The sequence below is a fragment of the Rhinopithecus roxellana genome, chromosome 9 (genome assembly GCF_007565055.1).
Source record: "Rhinopithecus roxellana isolate Shanxi Qingling chromosome 9, ASM756505v1, whole genome shotgun sequence".
Taxonomy (NCBI): Eukaryota; Metazoa; Chordata; class Mammalia; order Primates; family Cercopithecidae; genus Rhinopithecus; species Rhinopithecus roxellana.
This window is the reverse complement of record NC_044557.1, coordinates 50,242,186-50,263,611: the sequence shown is the minus strand read 5'-3', so window position 1 is coordinate 50,263,611 and position 21,426 is coordinate 50,242,186. Positions and strand designations below refer to the sequence as shown.

The window sequence follows — 21,426 nt, the reverse complement described above, 5'->3', positions numbered from 1 at the left end:
TCTACACAGAGGAAAGCTGCTATAGAAGCTCAATTCTTTGTTCCTTTTGCCCATCCCAGCTACTTACAGAATACTGTGTGAGCAACAAGTATTAGATGCTGGATACTTTTCTCTTTGTAGAGAGTGACTACTACTCTGAAAAAAGCTTCAAAAGATCTGTATATTAAATTACTTATTTTATTGAAGGTTTGCTTTTAAATAAATTTACATGTGAAAATACTTTTTAATATATGATTATTTTTACTGATCTGCCCCAAAGATTGAGAATTTTTTTGTCCTACTACAGTTCTTAAGGTAGGAGGATTTAGCTTACCACCTCCATCATCATAATACTGATTTGCCCCATAATTACCATTACCACCCTAACCACCAACCTGGTGCAGTTCTTCTACCTTATACAACAGAAAGTTAAATATGTAAGAAAATGAAACCTAGAGATGAAATTTGAGTAGTTTTCATCACAAGAAAAAAAACAAAGAACAAAGAACAAAGTAACAAAGACTAGTGAGACTTTCCATTTGAAGTCTTCATGTTTATTTTTTAACTTACCATTGCAGTAGGGATTGGATGGGTTGAAGTTCATTGGAAATTCATGTGATACCTGTCAAAGATGGACAAAGGACTGATGAGGGCTGGGTTGCTTTTCTAGGAGGTAAAGCTTTAAAAATGAGATTTCCTCTTACCTGCCACTGAGGAGGTATCTGAGCTCCAAAACCAAAAGCTGGAAACATCTTATCACTAAAAAGAAAAAAAAAATTAATAAAATGTTGTTTTTCCAAAATATAAAAGCTTTATCTTTGCTCACAATAAAATCAATATGAGCTCATTTCAAAAACAATTTTTCAAAATCTTAGAAAAGTATGAAGATAAAACAAAGATTACCTATATTAACTGCCAAAGAGAATCAATGTTAATATTTGACAACTCTCATCCTAAATATTTTTCTGTGCACTGAGGAAGAAAAATGTTTCTCTCTATAGATTTTGTAGAAAAGGAGTTTACATGCATGTTTTATAACCTACTCTGTTCTACTTAAATCTTGTATATCATTTCAGTGATCAAATGGGTACATAAATACACGAAGCCCTGAAAACCACAATTCTTTTTTTTACTAATTTAAAGCAAACTCATTTGGTAGCACAACCCGACCTCAGATGATCAGAAGATATTGGTAGCTTTTATTTATGCCACTTAATACAAACATTCATACATTAGGAAGAGGGACAGTGGACCGAATATATACATCACGTGAATAGCCACTGAGTATAGATATCCTCCCCCAGATGTCTGATAGCCAATGTTCTGCCATTATAAAACACCATAATGAACATATTTTTTTCTATGAGGAATATTATTTTCATATTTATTCTTTTTTTTTTTTTTTTTGAGACGGAGTCTTGCTCTGTCGCCCAGGCTGGAGTGCAGTGGCCAGATCTCAGTTCACTGCAAGCTCCGCCCCCCGGGTTCACGCCTTTCTCCTGCCTCAGCCTCCCGAGTAGCTGGGACTACAGGCGCCCGCCACCTCGCCAGCTAGTTTTTTGTATTTTTTTTTTTTAGTAGAGACGGGGTTTCACCGGGTTAACAAGGATGGTCTCGATCTCCTGACCTCGTGATCCGCCCGTCTCGGCCTCCCAAAGTGCTGGGATTACAGGCTTGAGCCACCGCGCCCGGCTCATATATATTCTTAACAGTTAGTTTTGCATTGAAGACGGAGCCTATGCCATGTCAGAAATATTTCTCCCAGGCTGAGGTGGGAGGATCACTTGGGCCCAGGAAGTGGAGGTTGCAGTGAACCGTGACTGCACCACTGTACTCTAGTCTGGGTGACAGAGTGAGACTCTCTCTCATAAGAAAGAAAGATACATTTTTCCCCAGTTTGTAGTCTGTCTTCAACTTTGTTTAAAGCATCTTTCTTTTCATAGTTTTTAATATTAATGAATGTGAACACAAAAAAGGTTTCATGAATTTTGCCTTTGCTCTCTTGCTTAACGGTTTTCCTCACTACAAGATTATAAACAATTCACATATATTTTCTTCTAGAACTTTAAAGTTTGCTTTTGATATTAAACTTCTAATTCATCTGGAAAGTGTTTTGAAGTGGATATGAAGCAGAAATTGCTGCTCCCCGGCAATATCCATTCTCTCCTTTAATAAAAGAACACCTGAGCTAGACACTGTACCTCCTAGCTTCTCTGGGCTGGATGTGATCAGGTGGCTGGAATCTAGAGACGGAGATGTGAGAAAGAAGTGATTTGCCAGCCACTTCTGAATCATACTCCTAAAAGGGAAGGCACATGTACCCCCTGGTCCCTTTCTTCTCTTCCCACTGGCTGGAGAAGATGAGAACCAGAGCTATGGACCCAGAGAGAAAGCTGTGAATTGAGAATAGCAGAACTCTCCTATTAGTTCTTAACTATTATACTTACCCCTAGACATGCAACGTGAAATAAACCTCTATTTTGTCAAAGTCACTTTGTTTTTGGGTGTCCATTTCAGCAGTTTGGTCTGTACTCTAATTTATACAGAATAATATCCTAAAACATGCAAGTATGAGTCAGGGATCCAAATTTAATTCTTGTTCAGCTTGACAGCTTTTACAACTCCTTCCCCTAAATTCACTTATACACATGGGTCTATTTCTGGACTGTTTGCTTGGTTCCACTGGTCATGTCCTAATTCCATACTTGTAATTAAGATAACTGCAAGAATACTTTTAATATCTGCTAGTGAGAAATTATTAATTTTTTAATTCTGTGTTATATCTGACCACCTTTCTAAGCTCTCACTACTTTCTAATAAAGTAACTTTCTATATATGTTAAATATATTTAATGATTTTTGCCTTAAAACTTACTAGCCTGAAATTGGAATTGCCACCTTGCTTTAGATTTCTTTGCATGTGTCTACAAATTTTACCTCTTTAAATGCTACAGATTAATTAAAAGCCCCATCAATATGAAAATAAAATAATAATAGACAAAAACAAGAGAAACTTTATTCTGTACTCTTAACACATCCAGCAAAAACACTACTAATGCAGATGTCTTCTATATTGCTCAGTAAACCCTCAAGAGGACCTATTTAAATCTATTCAAAACTTAACCATAGATAACCATTCAGAATATTTCATAGCAATTAGATCTAGTTATCCTTCAGCACTTGTTAAAAGTCACCATTAAAAAAAAATTGACAACTGCCAAGGAGATAGATATGCTAAGAAATAGTTTTTGTATTTATAAAACATGTCTTCTGGGCTTTAATCACTCATACAACTTATGCCTAATGAATAAGCCCCAAGGAAACCAGACTAAAGAAACAAGAGCCTTGCTGACATCAGTCAGGAAGTAAATAGCAAACTATATGTACTATAAAGCAAAGTACATGCAATATATTATAACTAATCACAGCAAGATATTAGAGATCTAAGGTAAACAGCAAGATTGCCACAAAGAGAAAAATAGAAGATAAGACGGGGGGATTTTAGGGAGAAAGCATCATCGTCCTACCACCTATATCAGAGTACTAGCCGACGAAACAAACTACCCTTTCTGGGGAATTGTGGAAACATGTATTTTAGTTTTTCCAAAGTCATACTCACGCATCATAATCTTGAATGACCAGTCCCACAGACCAGAGAGCAGTCAAATACTCATTAACGCCATTGGGGCTGATGTAATGAAGGGAGTCTGGAGACCTTGGGTCACCATTGGAGCCAGTGAAGTCCACTCCCACCTGCCAAATAACAATTGCAGCCCTTACTAAGGAGAAGGCAGGGACACCTGTGCTTGATGTCTGAGAAAACTTCAAGAGATGCGATACAATCATGAATCCTGGCGCCGACTTCCTAACAAATGTCTACCACTTATTTCCATAGACAATTAAACAAGTAAAGCCTAAATGTGAAACAACCTGATGCCTCTACTTTTCTAGATGGCTTAAATAATGAATTACTATATCCACTACTTAGGCTTAGGGGTTGTCTTTTATAAGGCTGTCTCACTAATGCTTTCTAGTCCTTAAATTACTTCAGGATAACCACTGGTTTGTAGGTTTGTACACATCTGCTTTCTCTCAGGAGAAAGAGATCTCATCAACAAAGCAGACAGCTTCACGATGGATGAGCCCAGACAACCTGCCTGAGGACTCTAAGAAGACTATGCCAAACAGATTGTGAAAATTTCATTACAAAGTCAGTTTTGCAGTGAAGAAAATATACTGCAACATGGAGGAAAAAGCCTATGCCGAAAAATTTAGTGTTACTTACGGTAAAATTCAGCTGACATCCTCCCATTATATAGTCAAGGAATGTGCATTCTACTGTAATCTAAAAATAAGAGAAAACTGTTAAAATTACAACTCTTCTACTATATAAGAGAAACAAAAAACTCTTTGGCATATATTTTTAAAAGTCTGCAAACTGAACAGGACATAATATAAACATGGAAATTACCCCTGCATTCAGGTTTAAGATATCCCTTCCCCTATGTGCCATGAATCTGTAAGATTTTACTTCAAGGTAATTACAGCAATGTTAAGATGAGAATATTAATGGCCAAAGATGAAATATACTAATTTTAAGTTTTAAGATATTAGTAGTGAATCCAATATGTTGAGGGCTTTAATAAGCATAGTGGTCAACATTTAAAAAACAAAAACTCCACTCCACTTGTTCAATCTAAGAAATCTTGGCTTTTCCTCTCTACTCATAACATTTTCTTTTCTTTTTTTTTTTTTTGAGACGGAGTCTCACTCTGTGGCCCAGGTGGGAGTGCAGTGGCCGGATCTCAGCTCACTGCAAGCTCCGCCTCGCGGGTTCACGCCATTCTCCTGCCTCAGCCTCCCGAGTAGCTGGGACTACAGGCGCCCGCCACCTCGCCCGGCTAGTTTTTTGTATTTTTTTAGTAGAGACGGGGTTTCACCGTGTTCGCCAGGATGGTCTCGATCTCCTGACCTCGTGATCCGCCCGTCTCGGCCTCCCAAAGTGCTGGGATTACAGGCTTGAGCCACCGCGCCTGGCCCTCATAACATTTGCTATCGAAATTATGAAGAGGATAAAAGCATTGGGTCGGGTCATCTCCACTAAAGAGCTGAGAAAATACTATGCTTCTTTATATTTCCTAAGATAATGAAAAACTTATCCTTGTCCTTTGCAAATAACTTGTCAAACCTTAGAAACAGGTTACTTGATTTTTTTTCCTCTTCCCTACTTGATTCTTTTTGCTAAAGGTGATCAGATGCTCATGTGATTTTCAACTGCCTGAAATTCAAGTATTTGTTTAACATAAATCATACTAACAGGAGAACTTGAAATATGATCTCATTATATTATAAGTAGCCAAGGCTTAGGTTGGGCGCAATGGCACACGCCTGTAATCCCAGCACTTTGGGAAGCCAAGGCGAGTGGATCATGAGATCAGGAGGTCAAGACCAGCCTGGCCAACATGGCGAAACCTCGTTTCTACAAAAAATACAGTGTTGTGGTGGGCGCCTGTAATCCCAGCTACCTGGGAGGCTGAGGCAGAGAATTGCTTGAACCCAGGAGGCAGAGGTTGCAGTGAACCGAGATTGTGCCACTGCACTGCAGCCTGGGCAACAGAGCAAGACTCCAGCTCAAAAATAAATAAATAAATAAAAATAAGTAGCCAAGGCCAACTGACCTCACACTGTTTGACACTGATAACACCTGAATTCTTGTAGCTTTTTTTCTTTTGCCTTTTTTTCTCATTTACGCATTCAAATTCAACCTGTAGGAAGAGAAGACAAAAATGTTACTTTTTATTAGCAATATTAGAAATGCCAGTGTGAACTTAAGTGAATGACTTTTTTTCCTTTAGAATCAAACTACCTACTGATATAGGTCTGTTGCAAAATATAACTCTGAAACAATTACATAATATGTTAAGTATGTGGAATATTTATCAGGTAAATTTCTAACAATTAAGGCATTCCTAAAATTGCATACCTTTCAAAATAGTTCCCCCAAATACATTTTACCTCTGCAGGTAATTTTCTTGCAAATGTTCCGAGGCATAATCTTTTCTCTTTGCTACATATTTTACCATAGAGTTGGGCTCTGTGGTATAATATGGTATAATAAAGGAAATAAAATATTACTCCTAGCTGTTACCAACATAAAGAATGAAAATATGCTTCAAAGGAAAGAAAAAAAAAAAGTAACATCATAAAACAAATATATGAAGCCCAACTCTATAGTAAAATATGCAGCAAAGATCTTCTCTTTCCACTGGGAATACATGTTAAAAATTGATCTAACACCTCCTCTTGCTTTATATTTCCTTCTCCCAAAAGAATGATCTTCCTTCCCCTATCCTATCTCCCTATCCATCTTGAGGGCTTGGCTCAAGTTGTTCTCCTCTATAACTTCCACTACTCCTCTAGTCTTCTCTGATCTCTATCTACCTCTTTAAATTTCTACAACTATATGAAATTTAGTTACATACTCTGTATTACTCTCAAGTGTCTCATTTAATTTTTTTCTTCAAGTGACGTTATAATCACCTCCAAGTTATACCTTCAAATTCTCACTGGCTTGCCTAATAATAATACAAGAGATATTCAATAAATACTTGATAAGTCGCCTCTTCTGGTTAACACAAAGACACTATGTACTTCAGACAGTCATTACTAGTTTTCCAAGAATCAAACACTAAAAAATACATGTGGTATAATACAATGATGTAAAACAAAATTATGTTAAACAAATTCTTTGATGGTTCAGGATCTTGCTGGAGTCTCAGTCACAATCATAAGTATTAATTATTGAGTATTAGAAATTAAAAAAAGGAAAAACAATTAAAAAATTATTGTTTTACAGAAATTCCACAAACTGAATTCTCATTGAAAAAGGGCTAGATTACTTCACTTATTCATTTATACCTTCAGGCTCAATAAGTGCTCTTTGGTCCTGCTGAAGCCTGTGCTTAGTGACTCTCAGGCCTGCCCCCAGCTTTCAATATTTCGTAGTCTATTTGAGAGGGGCAGGGTCATTCTTCTATAGCACTAGACAAGCACACTGGGGCCAACTGCCCTGCATTAGCTGCTGGATGGAACTGTTGGCCATGGAAATCAACGCCTACTTTTAAAGCTGATATTGCTCTGTCTCTTCTCTCTGTGAGTAAAGTGTGGTTCCCTCTAGCGCTTGCCTGCATTGTGTTTGCCTTGACTCCAATACCATGATACAATGGGCAAAAGGTTTGGACTTCTATTCCTAGTGACTGACATTGTGATCATCTTTGCTGTCCTCCATGTAGTTGGAGTCCTCATCTGGCATTAGTAACTGTTATGTGGTGTTCTGCTCAATAAAATTCATACCCCAAGTATGAATTGTGGATTATGTGATTACTAAACATTTTGGGGCATTATGCAATATAGAGTAAAAGCATAGTAAACCGTTTGATGCTGTGGGAAAAAAATGAAATACAGTAATAAATACACAGCCCAACTATAAAGTATATGAAAATGCACGGATGTAACTTACAGGTGAGCTTCTGGAGGCTTCTTTCAGTTTTGTCATGGTGGTTTGAAAGGTTCCAATGAGATCATGTGACCCATCATTGTCATAATCATAACACTCCACCTGAAATTAAATATAATAAAAATATATAAAAATCAATATAGTTTTATTAAAAAGTATTGGCTGTGATAAATACAATCTATCACGAAGTGTCCTTTTAATTACAGTAAATGAAAATGTGTAATATGCAGTCCCTACTTGGGAAAGTAGGAATTAACATCCTAGAGAAGCAATATTGAAACACTTTCAAACCCCAGCTATCCTTGGAATGGGGATCTAAATAGATCTAAAACCACAGGCAGATGAAAAACACAAATACTGTTTCAATTCCACATTAAGCAGTTTCCAGCTCCTCTATCATGCCTTCTATAAGTGCTGATAAAGGGCAAAAAGGAGGTATACCTTCTTTCTCATCCACTTCTTTGCCATATTACTATGCAATGGCTAAAAGCCATTATCTGGAGAAAGAAAGGAAGTTAACATTCTAGAAAGCTAAAATTTATATAATTAAATCCTAGATAATTTAGAATTATGAAAAATATATTTCATTAGCTGCAGTCTGGTAAGGCTAGGCTTATATTAGAAGTTAGATATGATGAAGCCAGATTTGCATCATTGTGAAGATCACAACTCTTAAAATGAAAAGAACAATTCCATGCTAAGAGTACTTAGTCCACTGAGGAAGTATCTATACTGGGTCATATTTACTCTATTTCCATGTGAGACAGGGTGAGCTCTAGTCTTAGATCTGGCTCTGATTAAATGCTTTCTCTCTCTGAAAGGAGACAGAAGAGAGGTGAGAGTATTTGAGTTGCATGTAATTTCGTGACAGGTTGACAGAGCAGTCAAAGAGTAAATATTCACCAGAATACTAGAATATTATTTGCAATGGGAAAAATTAGGTGGCATGAACTACTAGCAAGCAGAAGTGTTCAAGGGAAGCTGAAAACTGACCATGATTGTGAACATTTAACACCAATTTTTTATAGTATTTTATTTCAAAACAGATTATTTCATTTCTGCAAACATTATATACACTGTGCACATTCTGTAAATAGTCTTGTGAGGTAGACAGAGTTAGAATCTTGTTACTATGATGCCCACTTTGCAGAACTAAAACTTAGAGGAATTAAATAGTCTTAGAAGATGGTATGCCTTGTGTGGTAACCAACACAGGTAAAGTAAAGCTGTGCTAAGAACACTTTGAAATCTTAGAGCCTATACTTACTTTAAAATAAAAACTTGTAACTAAGAAGCAATTTGTATTTACCATCAGCTAATAGAGAGTTTTATCTTGCTAATATCCTTCTCAAACCTAGATTAACTGCCAAGCTAAAATGCTCAGGATTTTATATGTTTACTTAGCAGACTGACTATTTTTCCCCTTAGTTCTATGAAATGAATGCTTATCATAACTGTAAGTCTTTCATTCTCTACTTTTATTTTCATTATTCTTCAAGAAGAGTACAAATCAATCAATCAAAACAGCCAAGATTGAGAATTTCAATTTTGAGTAACAGAAAGGAATTTTATTTTTTTAAGAAAATGCTTTGTAGGTATTTTGGCCACTGACCAAGTGTGACAGTTTGACTCTTGCCCTACTCAGTATCCAATTTTTAAACCAAAAACCTTTTACATGACTCTTTAATGTGCCAAGAGAAAAGAAATGTAAAAATTTCCATAATTTTTAGAGGAAGTAATATTTAGATAAAGTAGAAAACAAACTATCTTAATATTTTAATAAGTTTGTGTTTTTTAAACAGACATTTTTCAGTTATGGAAAATAGAACCTTGCAGTTTAGATTTGCAATCAGGGAACACCAATTTATATCTAAGACAAGATTAAGCTTTGACAAGGCCAAGATTTTATTTAAGTAAAGATTATGAAGGGCTAAAACGGTTCATATGTTTAGACTATTTGTACGTTAAAATTTCAGGAATTGTAAATAATATTTTTAAACTAAAAGTTTTGATTACTCACTATAATAAATATATAGAAGAAGCTGCCTCTTGTCCCCTTGAAGGCAGACATGATATTTATAATGCTGGCATATGTTCAGATACTGTTTGAGATAAGACGATTTGTGTCATTTAATTTTTCTCTTTTCAAGAATTCAAAGACCAGTACTATTGGCTTTTTAAACAATGGTAGGCATAACAATATATGCATATATACACATGCATATGTATATACAAGTATATAATATATACATGTATTCATATACATTTAATGGATACGTAATATGCATATACACATGCATATATAGTATACATAATAAACATGTGTAATAAATAAATAAATGTATACATATATACACATGGGCATATGTATATATGAAAGAGAATGCACACACCACACAACACTACATTCAGTAAGGCATTCCCATTTTAGGCAAAGTGGCAGCATGCATGATTATTTCTCGTATTCACTTGATCTTAATGAAAATAATACATGCTAGAATAATAACACACCACAGCAAAGAAACTACTGAGGATTCTGACTCTATTCTCTGCTCTATAATTCTTTACTATCCCTACAAGCAATTTTCAAACAGTAAGAGAATCACAAATGCATGACTTTTCTGATATTGCAAAGAAATGCAGAACTAAAAGAAATAAAGTCAGTGATGACGTAGCAAACCAAGTTGTGTATAGTTAAAAACAAATAAAAACAAACCAGGAAACTTTTAAGAACGGAAGACATTCATCAGAGAAAGCTCAGAAAATCAGTTTACTTACTATAATAAAATAGCCCTGTAAGCATGCCACTGTGAGCAAAAAAGTTTAAAAAACATTGTTTTGTTGTTAACATATCACTACACACAATCAAATAGTCATGGCTTAGACATTTTTCCCCAGATTTACCTGCTGTCTGACATCTAATGATGTTTACTATTTTTAATATGAAAAGCAAAAGTCTGGATTTGGTATAATGATAAAAAATAATTTTATAGCTAGTTTTCAACTATTTATTTTGGACCTGGATTTTCACTACTGTTTCAAATACCTTACAAATCATATTTAGATTGATTTTTAAAGTTCTTTATAAACTGGAAGCAATTTTTTATGGATCTCAGAAATGAAGCAGTTGGTTTTTTTTTTTTTTTTTTTTTTTTTTGAGACAGGGTCTCACTCAGTCACCCAGGCTGGAGTGCAGTGTGAAGCAATCTTGGCTTACTGAGACCTCTGCCTTCCAGGGTCAAGGGATCCTCCCACCTAAGCCTCCCGAGTAGCTGGGACCACAGGTGTGCGCCACCATACCCAGCTAATTTTTGTATTTTCTGTAGAGACAGTATTTAGTCATGTTGCCTAGGCTGGTCTCAAACTCCTGAGCTCAGGCAATTCAACCGCCTCAGCCTCCCAAAGTGCTGGGATTACAGGCCTGAGGCACCACACCCAGCAAAAATGAAGCAGTTTTTCAGTAACAATGGCACCTCTACAAAAGTTTTACAAAACTTTCACTTCTGTTCATTTAATTTTTGCTTTTCTGCAATGTAGAAATTCTTAACTCTATTATAAAAGTGAAGAATCCAGGTGAAGTTTCCTACTAATAAGCAAAATAAATAAATAAGTAAATGTGAAGAAGTTTGGTTACCTGCCCAAGATCCCTTAGCCAGTTACAGGACTAAGTCAAATCTTGAACTGTGGTCTGACTCCAAATCTTATACTTATTCCTCATTACCTTGCCTGCTTTTACCCTATTCATTATCAAAAAAAGAGAAAGACAAACCAAAAAATCCCTTTGATCTACTGATGTCTGAACATAAAAAAGACTTCTATCTGTAATCATGTAAAGATAATAATTCTAGTACAAAAGTGTTTTTTATGTACATGTATGTAAATATTTTTCATTCTCAACACCACTCCATGAGTTTTCTTTTATTTATTTTTTACTCTTTTTTCAAATAAATGCCTATGAATAAAAACATTTTAAAAAATACTGAGACATCTGCTATTTGCTGTTCATACTTCACTTCCCTGATACACTAAAACTAAAGCCTTCTAAAGGCTTTTAATTAATTACTTATCTCATTCTGAAAATAAGGAAGAAAAATGCCATCAATACTCTCCTTCTGGCCGGGCGCGGTGGCTCAAGCCTGTAATCCCAGCACTTTGGGAGGCCGAGACGGGCAGATCACGAGGTCAGGAGATCGAGACCATCCTGGCTAACACGGTGAAACCCCATCTCTACTAAAAAATACAAAAAAAAAAAAAAAAAAAAAAAATACTCCCCTCCTTTACGAAGGGTAGAAACAAGCTCTGAGTTCTTAGGGTAACATCTGCTTCTATCTGCAACAGACATACCAAAGGCAAATAATGTAGTTCGAGGTTCCTATTAGCAGAGCGGAGGAATCTTATTAAAAGGAAAAAATATTAAACTGGACATTTGATTTTTAAAAATAAAGAATAAAATAGAAATGACACTGTTTGACGAAGCGTTAGGTCAACAGATTAGTCAAACATGCCTACTCCTCAAACTATGCCACTTATCAGAAGACATTTCTATTTTAGTATTATTCTGCACACATAAAATTTAACTCTATAAGTGTCTGTTATATCATTTACTTTCTTTAGATACCATCTTATGTATTAATTTTATGAAATAGGTGAACATGTGTATATTTATGTATTTTATATATATATAAAATTTCAAATTACCTTAATGGTTTTGTCCATATCTCCATAACACAGGGAGTTCAGAGAGATCTTAAAAGGCCTCCAAACAGGATTCAAGTTGTTTTTAACAACCTATAAAAATGTGGTTTCAAAAAGCTGTTAGAAAAAATTTCCAGTTCATTAACATTTTGCTCCTGCCCTTCCTAGGTTCTTGCTATACTCTCACCATTCATCCTTCACCTTTTCATCAACTCAACTATTTCCACAAAAAATCTACCTAGAACAATATTATACAACTGTTACATGAAAAATGTAATAAACTGTACAGTTGTGGTACATTCTGAGGAAAGTAGAAACCTATTTGGAAAATACATCTACCTACTACAAGGAGCACTTAGAAACTGCAGAGGATGGCCAGGCGCGGTGGCTCACACCTGTAATCCCCAAACTTTGGAAGGCCGAGACGGGCAGATCACCTGAGGTCAGGAGTTTGAGACCAGCCTGGCCAACATGGTGAAACCCTGTCTCTACTAAAAAAATAAAAAATTAGCTGGGTGTAGTGGTGCACGCCTATAATCCTAGCTACTCAGGAGGCTGAGGCAGGAGAATTGCTGGAATCCGGGAGGTGGAGGTTGCAGTGAGTGGAGATCGTGCCACTGCATTCCAGCCTGGGTGACAGAGTAAGACTACATCTCAAAAAAAAAAAAACTGCAGAGGATTATTGATTTCATTAGCAACCACGGTTTCATTGCAGGGCACAGAAGATTCAAATACGAAATAAGAAAAGGTAATACAGAATAAGAAACTCACTATGTTGGAATTGAATTGGAGAAGTAAGTCCACATTTATAATTTAAAATTTTAATACCATATATACATACATAATAAACAGATAAACACAAATATACAAATTTCTTAGCTGTGTCCACTGAAAAGGCCTAAAAACAATGATATCCAGTAGCAATGAGCACATTTAGCACTCAGATGTCAGTGTCCAAATACTACTACCCTCTTGCAGAAATAGAGCTTATTAAGAGACACGCTCATACCAGCTCTCGGACAGAAAAAGTACAAGGGGAACTGAGAGCATACTCTAACTTAAGAGAATGCTTAAAGACAAATGAGGTCAAAAAGAAAAACCAAGAGCCATTTTAGAGACTAGGAGCTCTCTCTAGTCAAACTTGGATTAATCTGAGCAGCAAAAATAGAGTAATGAGTTAATACAAAGCATACACTGTTATAACAATCCATGAATTTATAATGATACTAAAAACAAAAGGAAAGAAAGTGAGAGAGAAGAGATGAAAGAGGAATGTCTGCTAATATAAGTAAAAAGGATGAAAGATTTTGAAAAATCACTATTTTACTACCCATAATTCATTAGGCAAGGATCATCAATGGATGCTAAAACCACTGGTTGAAGTGCTAGAGAACAGGTAATTCATGCAGTCTCATAGTTTCACACCACATATCACTTATTAATTAAAAAGGGGAAAAAATGAGACTTTATCATGGTGAGATCTGGTGGTCATCAGCTTAACCAAGTAGCCAAGCATGACATCAATGCTGGGCAGACTGGTACCATGAGCCTCCTGAAAATGTAAAGAAAAGGAACACACACCGTGTTTTTGACAGAAATGTTTGATCTGGATCTAGTTGTGAGGAAACAGAAGAATCCAGAATGTTGGACATTCTAGTCTTGATTTTCAAGATATTCAATGGCACCAAGGAAGGTAGGGAGAAGAGTCCTCTATTGGGAATATAATAGTCAAATCCAAAATATGAGACTTGACTGGATTCTGAACAAAACAAAGCAAAACAAAATACATATAAAACCTGTGGGACAACTGAAGAAATCTGAAGTTGAATGGTATACCGAATAATGATCCATTTAGCTATGTCAAATGTCAATTTTCTCAAGTCTGATTGTATAGAATACCCCTGTTCTTTAAACATACCTGCTGTGGAATTTATTTATTTATTTATTTATTTATCTTGAGGTGGAGTCTCGCTCAGTTGCCCAGGATGGAGTGCAGTGGTGCAATCTCAGCTCCCAGCAACTTCCGCCTCCTGGGTTCAAGCAATTCTTGTGCCTCAGCCTCCTGAGTAGCTGGGACCACAGGCAAGTGCTACCACGCCTGGCTAATTTTTGTATTTTTAGTAGAGATGGGATTCCACCATGTTGGCCAGGCTGGTCTCGAGCTCCTGACCTCAAGTGATCCACCCACCTTGGCTTCCCAAAGTGCTGGGATTACAAGCATGAGCCACCACACTTGGCCTGCTGCACCATTTAAAGATAAGAGTTATTATGTCTGTAGCTCCATTAGGATGATTTTCCAAAAGGAAAATATATGTGTGCACAAGTGTGTGTGTGTGTGTGTGTGTGTGAGAGAGAGAGAGAGACAGAGACAGAGAGGGACAGAAACAGAGAGAGACAGAGAGCACAAGTGTGTGGGAGTGTGTGTCCATCTGGTGAATCTAGGTAAGGGGTACAGAGGAATACATTTAGTGTTCTTCATAGGGCTTAAAATTTTTCAATATAAAAATCATAAAGTGTGGTAGCACCTCCTCACTGAAAGAAAAAAATGTGAACATGGCTATATGTAAGTCTGAACTTGTATCTCTGGCTATATGTAAGTCTGAACTCAGATTGATATTTTCATAAATATAAGCTTTCTAAAACTCAGATTATGATAATTCCAAAGAACACCTCCACTCCGCTTTTCAAATTCAGATGTTCACCTCTGTCCGATGAACCATCAGCCAGTTTCCATCAGATGTCTGCTTGTGGAATTCCAGGTATGGGTCTGACTTTCCAAATAGATCCTACAATTAAAACAAACAACAAAAAGCATCTGTTCTCCTCTGAACCCATGAAACCATGTGTGACCATACTTTACACATGTTGGCAACCCCCTGAAGTCTAACTCTATAGTACTGGTAGTAAATACGTATCTCATCACCTTTCTCCCTAACTTAGCAACTTACTGAAGTCTACTAGGGAGAATTATCAAAGTGCTTGTGATAAATGCTCATAATGCTGTATATCATACCCTGACTTCTCAAAAACATGACGGTTTTAAAATGCAGTGGTCAAATATACCATAACATATGTTTTTGCCTTGTTTTCACCTTTAACCATTTTCATTCACATATCACTGAGTAGTTTTATATAAATAACATCACAAACATTAGCCATACCAACTCTATGGAGACAGGGAAGTTATCAGTGAGAAAATGGATTCAGAGGGGTTAATGATTTTCCCAAGATCACATATCTAATTAATTAATGGATCCAGGCCTTAACTTCATATCTCACCCTTCTATATCCCAAACCCCTTCACCAATACCACACATTTCTTTACATGCACAAATGACCAGAGGTAGATATGTGGAACGCACAATAGAAACACTTCAAAGGCACAAACTGCACCTTCCATTTCCTCTGTGATTCACCACAGAACTCCTATACAATGCTCAAGCACACTAAGTGCTCAAAAATACCGTTATCACCATCCTCAATACACACATATTCACACATACAGTGAGATAAAATTCGGGGAAAATGGATTAACTCAGGTGCTAAGATTACGGATGATTTTTTTCTCATTTTCATTTTGAAATTTGCATATTCCTTAACATATATGACTTGTTATTTTTGAAAATCAAAGGACACTTGTTAATCTCACAGGAATATATGCAAATATATCCCTGAGCTGAAGATTTTTTTAGTCCTGAATTAACTTCAGTATTATATTAAGAACTAAAATAAAATTATTTCTCTCTTGAATACAAAGTTTAATGTCAAGCAAATAAGATATTTGGTACAGTCAAACATATAAACACAAAGACTTTGTGTTTATATTTAAACACAATAAATAACAGCAACATAACAGTGAGAAATTAACTTTTCAAAAACACATTAACATGCCCTGTGTGAGTTATCTTAAAAATAATCCTATGGAAAAGGCAGAATATCCTTGCTATCATTTTGAAGGCTAAAAACCAATACTTGTTCGAAGATTCATTAAGTTGTTAGTATTAGAACTAAAACAATAATGAAACTCCCTGGCTCTGATCTCCAGGATATGTTAAGTAAAAGAAGCACGGTGGAGGAAAGTGTACATCTAGCATGCTACGCTTATGCAAGGGCTGGAGGTGGGGAACATAAATACAAATACATACATACACACATATGAACACATACACACACACACGAGTATATATACACACAGAAAAACCCTTAGATATTTAGGAAACAGAATGATTAAATTATAAAACACAACTTTTTAAAAATTATTATCTGCACGGAGGAAAGTGGAAGCAAGCTAGACAGGGAGAGAAGTTAAATTTCTTAAATATCTTGTTTTGTAGATTTTAGAGCCATGTAAATTTTTTATATGATTATAAAAGAAAATTAAATCAAATGGTTTTTTTTTTAAAAAAGCAATCCCTAAATATAAAAAGCAAAATGAAACTAGGACTGTGACAGTATAACCACACAAAAGAATTATTTCTTTAAATCGTAAGAATGTGACTATATAACAAAAGTGGAATATACACACCTTAAAGACAAAAAGAACTTCAAAGAAAGCTCAAACGGTTTTCAGTAAAAATACTGTTAATAGTAATATTTTTATTCTAAAACTATTAATGTCATGTGAGACAAAACAGATAAGCAATTATGTTAATATCTTTAGCAACCAAGAGAAATGAGGTATGAATATAAAATAAGTCCCTGTAATTCTATAAATATTTTTTGTTGTCGTTGTTGTTTTGGAGACATAACCAAGGCTGGAGTACAGTGGTACGATCTCAGCTCACTATGACCTCCCCCTCCTGGGTTCAAGCAGTTCTCATGCCTCATCCTCTTGAGTAGTTGGGACTACAGGTACATGCCACCATGATCAGCTAATTTTTGTATTTTTAGTAGAGGCAGGGTTTCACCATGTTGGCCAGGCTGGTCTTGAACTCCTGACCTCAAGTGTTCTACCCACCACCTCCCAGAGTGCTGGGATTATAGGCGTGAGTCACCGTGCCCAGCCAGTAATTCTATATTTGAATTGGAAATAGTTGTGTAATTTCATGATTTAGTTTTTCTTAAATTAAAAAAAAAAAAGTCTTTTCTGTATCTGTCCACTGAAAAGCCCTTGAAACCATGGACAATAACCCACAACAGTGAGTACCCCTAGCACTGGACTGTGGTCTCTAAATACCAATTCCACCAAAATGAAGTAAGGTTCCTTTTAATCTGCCAGTCTGAGGCAGAAACTAGATAAAATAAGCTTGGAACGTGGCTTATTAAAGACAAAAAGAACTTCAGAAATAAGTTATTTGAAGCTCTTGTCATCCCACAGAGCAAGGAAACTATTCAAAGACTCCAGGAGTTGTGCCAAATGGTCTCAAGAACAAACTTAAACGAATTCCCTCAGGCCAAAGTTGGAATAACTTAAGCATCTATGAGAAGTAATCCATTGCAGTTATTAATATTTAAATCTATTACTTTATAGCAATTCTCAAACAGAACAAAACAAACAAAAAAACTTCACTGGTCACATTTAGGGGATGCTAGGGAACCAACTTAATCATTTTGAAAAATGGTAAATATGAGGGAAAAGTCAAACATTTTAACTTGTTTTTCCTATATAAACTATACCACAAAGTAAATAAATACCTAAGGCGGGGAAGTTTCTCTCTGTAGAAACATTCTTGCTAAGAAACAAAAGCAATGACAGACTGACGATATCACTCTTTTACAGATTCTCTTTCTTCCTTTCCTTCTCTTCTCTTCCCTTCCCTTCCCTTCCCTTCCCCTCCCCTCCCCTCCCCTCCCCTCCCCTCCCCTCCCCTCCCCTCCCCTCCCCTCCCTCCCTCCCTCCCTCCCTCCCTCCCTCCCTCCCTCTCTCTCTCTCTCTCTCTCTCTCTCTCTCTCTCTCTTCTTTCTTTCTTTCTTTCTTTCTTTCTTTCTTTCGACAGAGCCTTGCTCTGTCGCCAGGCTGGAGTGCAGTGGCGGGATCTCGACTCACTGCAACCTCCGCCTCCCAGGTTCAAGTGGTTCTCCTGCCTCAGCCTCCCGAGTAGCTGGGACTACTGGCATGCGCCACCACGCCCAGCTAATTTTTGTATTTTTAGTAGAGACAGGATTTCACCATGTTGGCCAGGCTGATTTTGAACTCCTGACCTCGGGTAATCCATCTGCCCCGGCTTCCCAAAGTGCTGGGATTACAGGCATGAGCCACCACACCCGGCCTACAGACTCTTTTTATTGTTACTAATATTATTATTTTTTGAGATGGAGTCTCTTTCTGTCACCCAGACTGGAGTGTAGTGGCGCGATCTCGGCTCACTGCAAGCTCTGCCTCCCGGGTTCACACCATTTTCCTGCCTCAGCCTCCCAAGTAGCTGGGACTACAGGCGCCCGCCGCCATGCCCAGCTAATTTTTTGTATTTTTTAGTAGAGACCGGGTTTCACCATGTTAGCCAGGATGGTCTCGATCTCCTGACCTTGTGATCCGTCCACCTCGGCCTCCCAAAGTGCTGGGATTACAGGCGTGAGCCACCACGCCCGGCCCAGACTCTTAATAATAAAACCAGGTAGTTATCATCAATGATCACAAACATCCCCAAAACACACAAGTTAGTGTGAGTCTCCTGATGGAATTACATGATGAAACTGTCTTGCCAACAATTAAAAATACCAGCAGATCATACTTCTAGATTCAATTGCCAGGTTACAGAAATCAGAAAGTAAAAGTAGAGAGAGAAACATGACACCTTTAGTAAGCCATGGGCAGAATATGGAAAATTCCTTTTTGAAAAAAAAAAAAAAGATGGAGTCTTGTAATTATAATGCACTACAGCCTCAAACTCCTGGGATCAAGTCATCTTCCTGCCTCAGTCTCCTGAGTAGCTGGGACTACAGGTGTACATTACCTGTGCCCAACTTGAATGTGGAAACTTCTGCAGGACAAAGAAGTCAGTTTTCTCCATTGAATAAATTCCACGATGGATGGAAGAATAGATAGAAAAGAAGGAAGGGAGGGAGGAAGGGAAGAAAGAAGTAAAAGAAAGGAAGAAATATATAGATTTAAAAGGACTTAAGACACACTTTAAACAATTACATTTTTTAAAGTGTCTTCAGAGATACATCAACAAATTCATGGATGAAATGATATGAAGTCTGGGAGGAGAGAAAGTAGATGAGGTTAGAGATTAAATGAAATTGGTCATGAGTTATTATTGTGGAAAATGGGTGATGGGAACATGAAATTTTTTAAAAAGTCTTCTAGTTTTGTATGTATTTAAATTTTTCCACAATTAAAAAAAAAAAAAAAAGTCCCCAGCCTATAGTCTAAAATGTTTTCTTTACTTTTTTTTTTTCTTGAAACAGAGTCTTGCTCCATTACGCACGCGAGAACGTATGATTACTGCTCACTGTAGTTTTGACCTCCTGGGCTCAAGCAATCCTCCCACCTCACATGGGACTACAGGCACATGCCACCACGCCCAGCTAATTTTTGTATTTTTAGTAGAGACAGGATTTCACCATGTTGGCCAGGCTGATTTCGAACTCCTGACCTCGGGTAATCCATCTGCCCCGGCTTCCCAAAGTGCTGGGATTACAGGCATGAGCCACCACACCCGGCCTACAGACTCTTTTTATTGTTACTAATATTATTATTTTTTGAGATGGAGTCTCTTTCTGTCACCCAGACTGGAGTGTAGTGGCGCGATCTCGGCTCACTGCAAGCTCTGCCTCCCGGGTTCACACCATTTTCCTGCCTCAGCCTCCCAAGTAGCTGGGACTACAGGCGCCCGCCGCCATGCCCAGCTAATTTTTTGTATTTTTTAGTAGAGACCGGGTTTCACCATGTTAGCCAGGATGGTCTCGATCTCCTGACCTCGTGATCCGTCCACCTCGGCCTCCCAAAGTGCTGGGATTACAGGCGTGAGCCACCACGCCCGGCCCAGACTCTTAATAATAAAACCAGGTAGTTATCATCAATGATCACAAACATCCCCAAAACACACAAGTTAGTGTGAGTCTCCTGATGGAATTACATGATGAAACTGTCTTGCCAACAATTAAAAATACCAGCAGATCATACTTCTAGATTCAATTGCCAGGTTACAGAAATCAGAAAGTAAAAGTAGAGAGAGAAACATGACACCTTTAGTAAGCCATAGGCAGAATATGGAAAATTCCTTTTTGAAAAAAAAAAAAAAGATGGAGTCTTGTAATTATAATGCACTACAGCCTCAAACTCCTGGGATCAAGTCATCTTCCTGCCTCAGTCTCCTGAGTAGCTGGGACTACAGGTGTACATTACCTGTGCCCAACTTGAATGTGGAAACTTCTGCAGGACAAAGAAGTCAGTTTTCTCCATTGAATAAATTCCACGATGGATGGAAGAATAGACAGAAAAGAAGGAAGGGAGGGAGGAAGGGAAGAAAGAAGTAAAAGAAAGGAAGAAATATATAGATTTAAAAGGACTTAAGACACACTTTAAACAATTACATTTTTTAAAGTGTCTTCAGAGATACATCAACAAATTCATGGATGAAATGATATGAAGTCTGGGAGGAGAGAAAGTAGATGAGGTTAGAGATTAAATGAAATTGGTCATGAGTTATTATTGTGGAAAATGGGTGATGGGAACATGAAATTTTTTAAAAAGTCTTCTAGTTTTGTATGTATTTAAATTTTTCCACAATTAAAAAAAAAAAAAAAGTCCCCAGCCTATAGTCTAAAATGTTTTCTTTACTTTTTTTTTTTCTTGAAACAGAGTCTTGCTCCATTACGCACGCGAGAACGTATGATTACTGCTCACTGTAGTTTTGACCTCCTGGGCTCAAGCAATCCTCCCACCTCACATGGGACTACAGGCACATGCCACCACACCCAGCTAATTTTTGCAATTTTTGTAGAGATGGGGTTTTGCCATGTTGCCCAAGCTGGTCTCAAATTCCTAAGCTCAAGTGATCTGCCCACCTTGGCCTCCCAAAGTGCTGGGATTACAGGCATGAGCCAACACGCCTAGCCCTAAAATGTTTTCAAATTGAATTGCAAACAATGAAGAATATTGACTAGATTATAGAATTAAGTACAAAAAGCTGGGCTCAGGGGCTCACACCTGTAATCCCAACACTTTGGGAGTATGAAATGGGAGGACTGCTTGAGCCCAGGAGTTCCAGACCAGCCTGGGCAACACAGTGAGACCCCGTGTCTCTAAAAAATATAGGTAGGTAGGTAGGTAGATAGATAGATAGATAGATA

General features: G+C 37.2%; 1 protein-coding gene across 3 annotated transcripts in view; it reads right to left on the bottom strand.

The window, feature by feature from the left end:
• CPNE3 (copine 3) overlaps positions 1 to 21,426 on the bottom strand; it is a 58,138-nt gene that overhangs the window by 18,177 nt on the left and 18,535 nt on the right. For all 3 annotated transcript variants that reach the window (XM_030937740.1, XM_010378554.2, XM_010378555.2), the window contains exons 7-14: positions 14,892 to 14,975; positions 12,193 to 12,282; positions 7,498 to 7,596; positions 5,657 to 5,743; positions 4,264 to 4,323; positions 3,598 to 3,731; positions 684 to 738; positions 550 to 601 (exon numbers count right to left, since the gene is read on the bottom strand). In XM_030937740.1, coding sequence (XP_030793600.1) covers positions 550 to 601; positions 684 to 738; positions 3,598 to 3,731; positions 4,264 to 4,323; positions 5,657 to 5,743; positions 7,498 to 7,596; positions 12,193 to 12,282; positions 14,892 to 14,975 — 661 coding nt within the window. The remainder of the gene's footprint in view (positions 1 to 549; positions 602 to 683; positions 739 to 3,597; positions 3,732 to 4,263; positions 4,324 to 5,656; positions 5,744 to 7,497; positions 7,597 to 12,192; positions 12,283 to 14,891; positions 14,976 to 21,426) is intronic.